At 40.4% G+C, this 9,164-nt stretch overlaps 1 protein-coding gene across 1 annotated transcript in view; it reads left to right on the forward strand.

Moving 5' to 3' along the window:
- The window catches only part of cerkl (CERK like autophagy regulator), a 30,690-nt gene extending 21,708 nt beyond the window's left edge, over positions 1–8,982 (forward strand). Inside the window, exons 6-14 of the mRNA XM_069663662.1 lie at positions 2,686–2,816; positions 2,919–2,993; positions 5,784–5,961; positions 6,588–6,653; positions 6,780–6,805; positions 6,896–7,004; positions 7,132–7,228; positions 8,304–8,500; positions 8,904–8,982. Coding sequence (XP_069519763.1) covers positions 2,686–2,816; positions 2,919–2,993; positions 5,784–5,961; positions 6,588–6,653; positions 6,780–6,805; positions 6,896–7,004; positions 7,132–7,228; positions 8,304–8,500; positions 8,904–8,982 — 958 coding nt within the window. The remainder of the gene's footprint in view (positions 1–2,685; positions 2,817–2,918; positions 2,994–5,783; positions 5,962–6,587; positions 6,654–6,779; positions 6,806–6,895; positions 7,005–7,131; positions 7,229–8,303; positions 8,501–8,903) is intronic.
- Positions 8,983–9,164: the final 182 nt, after the last annotated feature.

The raw sequence follows: 9,164 nt of genomic DNA on the forward strand, positions 1-9,164 counted from the left end.
AGAAAATTGGGTTTTCCGGTTTAGTTTATTGCTGAAAATTCCACAAAACAATTTATTTAACAGTTTATTCTAAAATGTTTAATGGTATGATAATTTGCCACACAGCTCCACTGTAAGGATCTGCTGCACCTTAAAGGTGTATGCAGTGATATTGATGTTATAATAGCAGTTCAAGGTCGGAGTAGAAGAAGTAGTTTGTTATTTTTAGCCCTCAAATTTTGTTTGTATGAAGTATGTGGTTAGCAAGCTATTTAAGCTAACAGTAGCTGCAGGAGTTTGTTTACCACTCGTCTGGTCTCGTTTTTCATCAACCTTTATTCACAATGACATCAAGCTAACTGCAAAAGAAAAGATGAATGGAGATTGAATGGAGCAGGTCTCAATTAGCTAAATACAAAGAAATAAAAAGTTCAAATCAGGTGATTATTGATGGATAAATTAATTAAATTCAATATGTAAAATAATATAAGTGTTGTTTTTTAAATAGTGTCAATAAAGCAATTAAAATGTAATTAAATAATCACAGTTATTCATCATAACACAATCCTGTTTTGCTTACTGTAACATACTTAGACAAGCAAAATAGAGGTTACATTAAGGTTACATCTTAATTGTATTTTCATTCAAACAGTATGTAACACTTAAACAATATAAAAGAAAAGGCTTTTAGGAGGTCTAACTAATATCTTCAGTAAATGTATCTCTATATGGGATAATGACTCTGTCTCGTGTTCAATAATTAAGTCACAATTACAGAAATAAAAATATAAACTTCATTGAAATAAAAAAAGAAAGAAAATAAGACTTAAATATGTGTGTTAGTAGTAGTATTAAAGCTTTACATTACAGCTGAATAAAGTTACACATTAAAGACCCGGTGTTTACATCAGTAATGTTACATAAAAGTCATCACCGCACTGAGACGTCGTCCTTCTATAACCGTCTGAACTGAACCAGATAATTAAAAAGCACTTTACCGTCAGAGGCTGACACAAAAACACACTGACCCAGACTGATTACACACAAACACAAACACACACACGCACAAAAAAGCACACCGACAGGTGATGTCGAACGCCTAATGCTAACTATGCTAACCTCGCTAATAAAAGTAAAAGCCATATATTGTGCTACTGACACATAAATGTAACAATAACAGTTACAAGTACAAAAACACTGATCAAACTCTCATCAATATCTATGATGGTCTGTGTGTGTGTGTGTGTGTGTGTGTGTGTGAGTTCGTGTGTGTGTGTGCGTAAGCTTCTTTTGTGCTCAGCCCTCATAAAGCTTAATGTGCTTAGAGAAGATTAGCTCAGCGTTGCTAAGCTAGCTGCTGAGTGTGTGTGTGTGTGTGTGTGAGGCTGCTCTGGTGTGGATTTGGTTGAAACCTACATTTGCCAATTAGGCTGGCTGTCACCGTGGTGACCGGAGCTTCAGGTAATCCCATAAGCGGGGGGGGGGGAGGTAAAGGGGGCGGAGCCTGTTTACCTCAAATGTACTGCAAATGAAAACCTGTGAAGACGGAAGTTCTCACTTTTAATTGAGCTCCTTAAAACACAAACTGACCCGTCAACAAACCAAGTTATGATTCATATTATGCTGACACCACTATAACCACACCTGCTGCTAGAAAGAAAGGACACAAAAAGTCTCCCTCACCTTCTTAAAATCTGTTAAGCTAAACTCATACCTAGCATGCCACAAAAATTTAATCAAATGACTGTACCATTAAGATACTGAAAAAGAAATGCACATCTGCAGGTAAAAAGCAGGGCTGAAGGATTTCTTCCACGCTTATCATTTCTTACTTTGTAGTATTTGTCTACAAATTCACAGATTCATGGCCGAGATTTTAGTGTCCAAGGTCCCCAAGAAGAACCCTTAAAAAATCCACGTAAAAGTTTTTGACTAGTCACAAATATCCCAACTCAGGTCTTAAAGTAAGAAATATTAGAGAGAAAGTTAGCTTAGTGAAAGCTACATCTCTAGAAATTTAACTTATCTTGTTTACCTTAGACAACTACTGCAGACATTTTAATTTATTTATTTATTTTACAATGTTAGTTTTATTTTCTTTCTTTTTTTTTTTTGCCTTTTTTAGTTCTATGAGTTGAATTAGTTTCCCCCCTTCTGTCTCTTGTTCTTTAAGTTTAAGTCATTTACTATAAGGCTTGGAATCATTAAAAATTTTTCACACCTGGTTTTTTTTTTTACAAATGAAGTGAAGGTTTTCACATGTTAAATGTCTTTTTGCCCAAATAAAATGCAGTCTAAAATTGGGCAGTTTTTCTTCAAGGTAGTCTATAGGTAAGCAAGCTTAATCAATCATTCCAGTGTCAGTGTTATGTATCTAAATAGTTTTTCATAATTGGTGCTTCAGACACATTTTTCTTGGTACCCAAAAGTACTGAGGGTTGTTGCGCAGCCTTATTCAGTTCAACTGTTGGTGGAGGAGTCCTGCCCCCTGCTGGATGACAATGCATTTTGGGAAACCTGTCTAACGCAGCAAATATAGAGCATGTTCATGGCTGTGATTAGGTTACCTGAAATGATCAGTAAAATTAAATGTCTTTAACTTTATATTAAATTCAGATGAGAGTTTACATTATAAGTGAGACTAGGGAACAAAGACAATAAAACCTTATCTACCTGTTTGGCTCAACCTGTCCACCTGTCTGTCAGGGTGGTGTGTGTCGGTGGGGACGGTTCGGTGGCAGAGCTGTGTCACGCTATGGTCCTCAGAGCTCAGCTGGATGCTGGTTCTCCTGAGAAGCCGGTGAAACAAGTGCTGCCACTTGGAATCATTCCTGCTGGTGAGAGAGAGAACACACAGACAACACACAGTTCACCAGAAACACATTTATATTCACATTTTTAGAAACTAACTTGTCTGTTTTTCTTTGTTGTCTTTAAAGGTTCTACAGACGTGGTTTCCTGTTCTGTTCATGGAGTCAGAGATCCAGTCACTGCAGCCATGCACATCGTCCTGGGTAGGTTATACCTGTATGAATAGACACACGCTCAAGCTGGGGTGGGTTCTACCTCTACTAGATCAACTGCAGGAGCCGTATTTGTCCACAGAGCTGTCAATCATGACGTTAGACCCTTCTTATTGCATTAAATAACTCATTTAAACTACAGTTCTCAAAAAATAAACACCAGCATGATAATTACGAATTATAAAGACAGAAAACACTTACAGGGAGCCAATCAGGAGCTTGTGTTCTTGTCAAGCTTTGATGTGATTGGCTGATGGTCACTCAGGCTGCAGCTTTGTTTTCAATCAAACTGTCTGAGTGAAGCAGACGGTGTGAGTGGTCTCCTGAGGGAGGAGCAGACAGATGTCTAACAGCAGGATCAGTTTCACTCTGAATCGCAGGTTTGCTCTGAACCCTGTGGCCCCGCCCCCTTTCACCTCTGCCTGACTGCTCTCAGGTACACCTGCCGACCAATCAGCTGGCAGCAGGGCAGGCCGCTGTGTGTGAACGACTGGTTGTGGTGAGACGGTGGTTCATTAACATTAATTAAAACTGGAAGCTGAGTGTGTGTGTGTGTGTGTGTGTGTGTGTGTGACAGATGGGAGTATTCAGTGGAACAAATGAGGCTAATTCCTAAACAATAGAAAACAGTTAAAGTTCCCAGGTAGGAAGCTTTTCCCACAGACACCAGGCGACAGCAGGTGTGTTCAGATGTGTTCATGACACTGTGAAGGTGAACATACCTGAACTGTTTCCCCACGGTGTCCTGATTGAATAGACTTCTGACCTCAGTGAAGGTGGTGCGTTGTTTTTAGTCTCTATCTGCAAACCTCAGTGTGTTGTGTATAAATCTGTTTGAACTGAACTCGACGTGAGCATCAGCGACAAAATAAAGTTTTTTTTGTCCTTTTTTTTCAATAATGTTTTTTTTTATTTAACCTTTAATTTTACCAGGAATATTCCCATACAAATTGTCTTTTACAAGGGAGTCTTGGCCAGGAGAGCAGCATCAAAAGTTTCACATAAAGAACAAACAACAGACTATTAACATAAAACTATAAATTAGCAGCGTTCAGCAACAAGACATGTGCACTCACTGGTCAAATAATCCTGTTTTTATTCCCCAAATTCCCCAATTTCCCAGCTTGAGATCAATAAAGTTCATATAACTATCAATCTATTAAAATCTTCCATGCTAATAGTAATTATAATAACATCTGGTTTAAGGTGACCCTGAAGCTCAGACCAAGATTAGGGAGCAAAAACAATAAAAAGCACAGGTTACTCATCATTTATGCACAAATTATATGTAAACATATTTAATAATTTATGATTATTATTATGTTTATGCATATCTACTCCAGTGTATTGTAACAAAGGGTATAAGTTCCTGTTTATGTCAGCTGTTGTTTTGCAGCTGTTTGTTGAGTAGTGGTTCAGGGAGAGGGAAGAGGGAGTTATTGTTGTAAAGCTACTTTTTAACGGGAGTTCGGCGCATGTTGAGAGAGCGAGAGCTAAGTGAGAAAAGCATGTAGCCAACCTGTTTGTTGTTTTTCCGGGGACACCTCAACCTCGGGTTAGCTGCTGCTGAGACAAGGAAATAATCAGAATCAGAAATACTTTATTAATTCCCGGGGGGGAATTCACTTGTTACAGCAGCTCAAAGGAAAGGACAAGGTAAAAGAAGTGATGGATAAATAAAATGCAAGACAAAAAGACAATAAAATACAATAATAATATAGATAATAAATATATACTTCATGTATACCTTTCACAAGTAAATATTGGTTTCCCCTTTCACTGCAGGTTTGAACCCACTGACAAACTGACCGTCTCAGGATTAAAGCTGAGACACGACACACACACACACACACTGACAACACGCCATATGGTGAGGAAATCAGATTCTATCCAGAGAGAGAGACAGGCAGTCAGTCAGACAGACCGGTAGGGAGACTGCAGTTCAGTAGGTTACAGCAGGTATGTGGCCAGATGGCATGCTGTGTGTGTGTGTGTGTGTGTGTGTGTGTGTGTGTGTGGCATCGTACTGAAGTGTGATGGTGAAATCAGGTAATAAGGTTGATCATGTTTCTTATTCCAGTTACTTATATGGTATGTGCTGCGTTCAAAGGCAGTGGGAAAATAACCGATAAATCAGATATTTCTTCAGCCTGACAGTCTACAGAGTTGGTTTAGTATCTTCTGTGATTTGTGCTGCATTCACAGGCTGTTGGAAAATAAAAAATAAACATAAATTAAAGATATCAGACAGTCGTTCAGCCTCACAAAGTGACCAGAGTTGGTTTAAGTCTTTTCCTGGGCCGCTGCACACAGTAAAGAAACTGCCTGTGATGGATGTTCAGAGACTAAAGTAGCCTAACGAGGCCTTCACTTGCCCCGGGTGGTCACATTTCTGTTGGCTTAAATGTTCCTACGATATGGAACAAAAAAAATAAAGTTACTTTTTTAAAGGACAATTTCACCCTTAAGTGAGAGTCACAAATTTGTCCTTAATCTGCTAAATGTCCTCTGATTTCTGCCTCCTTTGAACTCATCAAACTGGACTAATACACAGCCAGAGACTGGTTACTTCACTGCAATGGGATCCCCCTGATGTTTATAGATATTTACACACATACACACTTCTGACCTCTTTCTGTCGCCCATATTTGGAGTGCTGCTTCTCATGAATATTAATGAGCTTCTCACCAAAAGACCACCTCCTGTGTGTTTTTTACGCATATTCCTAACTGAAATAATCTTTCATCAGTGTTTAATCTCTCTCTCTCTTTGTCTCTGCAGGTCACAAGCAGCTGGTGGACATGTGCAGCTTCACGTCTCTCGGTCAGTTGGTGCGTTTCGGTTTCTCCGCCATGTTTGGTTTCGGTGGGCGGAGCTTAGCCAAAGCAGAGAAGAAGAGGTGGATGCCGTCAGCGAGGCGACGAGAGTATGCGCTGGTGAAGACACTGGCGAGGCTCAGGTAACGCACACAAACACACCCAAACATGATTTTAAACTTGTATAGTTGAATTTTAATTTTTTTTTTTAAAGGTCAAAGGTTAGAGGTCATATGTTTTATTTTGATTTTAACAAGATATTTGTTTTGAGCTAATAAATTGTCACAAAAACCTTTAAAGGTAATTCAAAAGGTAAAGTTTTTGCAATGGTAGAAGCATATTGCCCTGAGGGTTGGTACAGATTTCCCTGATGCCTGGAGGATGAACTCTTGTTTCCCTCATGTCCACAACTATCATTCCACCTCTTCTCGCGTGATGCACCTCTTTAGGTTTGTTGTCATTTACCTGTGTTGTCTTGCTGCAACGCTAATTGGCTAATAAAGTGTTTCTCTGAGCTTCCTTTCATTTCAACGGCAGGTTATCGTTTGTCCATCCATGTCTGTTTTGCTAATTAACAAATGTTAGCATGCTAACAGGCTAACCTAAGATGCTATAAATATTATACCTTCTAAACAGAAGCATGTTAAGCATTGTCAGTGAATATTTTGCTCGAAGCAGCGCTGTTCCTGAATACAGCCTCACAGAGCAGCTAGCATAGCTGCAGACTGACTCTCGTTTTACTTCTTTGTTTATGACTTCTCTCCTTCAGACCAGAAGACTGTCAGCTGTCTTTTTTACCAACAAAGAAGTCAAACAAGAATTTGCTTGAACATCGGTGAGAAGCAGGCTCCTTCTCTGTACTTAATATTTCATACATTTTGTCTTTAATTACTGCTATAAGGTAGCTCAAAGTCTGATAGATCTGAAAAACTATATGTTCCAAAATTTGGATTTCTTTCAGAGACCAGGACCAAGACCCTGAGTCAGGTGAGACAAGTTCTTGTCTACCTTTTGATAGTGTATAATTGTGAACGAGATATCAACATTTCACTGTTTTTCTTTGATTTGTCTGTGCAGAGGGGGAGGAGTCCTGGACGACCAATCAGGGCCTGTATCTGAGCATTAGCGTCATGTCCATCCCCTGTCTGAGTCCACACATACCTCAAGGCCTGGCTCCCTACAGCAGGTACATGAGTGTATGACAGGCAGATAATCCCTCTACAAATCCTAAAAATCACCTGTGTTGTGACCTTGAATGCACCACACCGCAGGTGATGTCATCATGTTTCTCTTCCACTTCCTGTTTGTGAAAGGTTGGCAAACGGCAGCGCGTCGTTGATCGCCGTGGGAAACACTTCCAGGTCAGAGTTCATCAAACACCTGAAGAGATACAACAGCTCCAGTGGACAGGTGAGATTAAATCAATACAGTTTATTAAAAGATAAATCACAGTAATAAAGCTGCAGAGATTTATTAAAAGAGAACAGTGAACACTCTGTTTGTCCCTTTCAATCTAACAAAAACACACATGCTGGTGGTCTTTCACTTGTGCTACAGAGTGATATCTCGTTTCACTCACAAACCATCTTTGTCTGAATACAGACAGTCAGAAGGTCAGAGCCCAATGAATCTTGGTATTTTGCTGATCCGCATCCCAAGTACTTTGCGTCTGATTTTTTTCCATCAGGTTGCCGTGTCTCAGCCTTCACTTGCTGTCCCGAGGCTCCACCTCTCACGGAGCAAAAATAAACACACTAGTTAGTGAGGAGATTAGCCTGGTTCTGCATGGCCCGGCCTGGCCCGGCCTCAGGGACTGCACACTAACCCACTTACTAAATATACTGATTGCCTGGCGTTCACTGTCCTGAAGAGTAAACAGGCTGTTTACTCACTGACCTACATCCCGTTAGCCTCCATCCTGACTGAGTGACGGACAGCTCAGCGTCAATCATGCTGAGTTCCTGGTTGAGTTGACAACCCACTGGCATTAAACCTCACCTGAGTCAGTCCTGTCACCTGAAGAAAAGTCAAAGTAAACACAGTTTCATTTGTGTGATCTGAAAATCATCAGACGTCCACTCTGCTGCTCTGTCCTTCAACATGTTGGACATGTTATTAAGTAGCAAGGGACATTTTTTAATCAAGCTCAACCTACTAAAGTCTTAAGATCCAGATAAAAGACATTACACATAATCAATCACGTGTAAAAGCACATTAAAGACTATTATTCATTATTATTATTATTATTATAATCTGAACTTCAGTGTGAAAATAGCCCACAAACAGGACAGAGTCAGTCAGTCTGTCTGTCTGTTCGTTGGTCTTTGCTGCCCCCTGTTAGAGCTTCATGGTGCTACAGCAGAGGACAGTAAACAGGAAGAAACTGAGTCACTCCTCCAGATTAACGAGCCGTTAATAGAGAGGATCTTGACCAGCCTCTCTATCCCCATCAGCTGACCTTTGACCCTGATTTATCTGTCTGCAGTTCAGCTTCTCCTTCGTGGAAACGCACGACGTGTCAGCAGTGAGGATCCGCCCCCGGTCTGTGATTGGCGGGTCAGAGGAGGAGAGCGAGGAAGACGGAGACTCCAGGACGTCGCCCATTATCCAATCAGAGGGAGCCGCCTTCCCCTGGAACATCGACGGAGAGCTGGTGGAGATCGCTAATGAAGTGCTCATAAGGTCTCATACTCAGTGTCATTATTACGTAAAAAATATATACTTTGAATTCTCTTTATTTAATATGTTTTAAAGTTTCTGCATTGGTCTCAGCATTGAAACCGAGAGGCTACGTCCACTTCTTATGTCTTTCGTAAATACATATTTGATTCTCTTATTCCCACATTTGTGAGTCACATTGTGGGGACACTTCTCCTTAAGGGGACAAAATGCAGGTCCCCATTAACTAATGCTAATCATTACATTTTATGGTTTGAACTTGCTTTAAGATCAGGCTAATGTTAGGGTAAGAGGGTGGGTAAGAAAAGGTTGGGGGATTCGTTCAGGTTAATCTACAAGAAATGAATAAAGTCACTGTGACGTCCTCTTAAGGGATGAAAACATGATTGTGTTTTGGTGCATTCAGGGTCCACCCACAGCTCATCACTCTGTACGGGGAGGAGGTGGAGGAAGCCGAGTCTGCTGTCTCCTGCAGCTGCATCTGAGTCCAGAAGAGGGCGCACTGCTGTGTGTATGTTGGGACATAGACACGTCGCCTAACCACAAATGACTCAACGCTGCCCTCTGTAGGTCATGACTGGTAGCGTGGCGATGTAAATTGGCATCGACGCTTCATTCAAAGCAGAAAAAAAAAGAGTTAAAGTAAAAGCAGAGATTTTTGCAGCTT

Source organism: Semicossyphus pulcher, unplaced genomic scaffold, assembly GCF_022749685.1.
Source record: "Semicossyphus pulcher isolate SPU_LCO1_2020_fin unplaced genomic scaffold, fSemPul1.0.p SCAF_15, whole genome shotgun sequence".
NCBI lineage: Eukaryota > Metazoa > Chordata > Actinopteri > Labriformes > Labridae > Semicossyphus > Semicossyphus pulcher.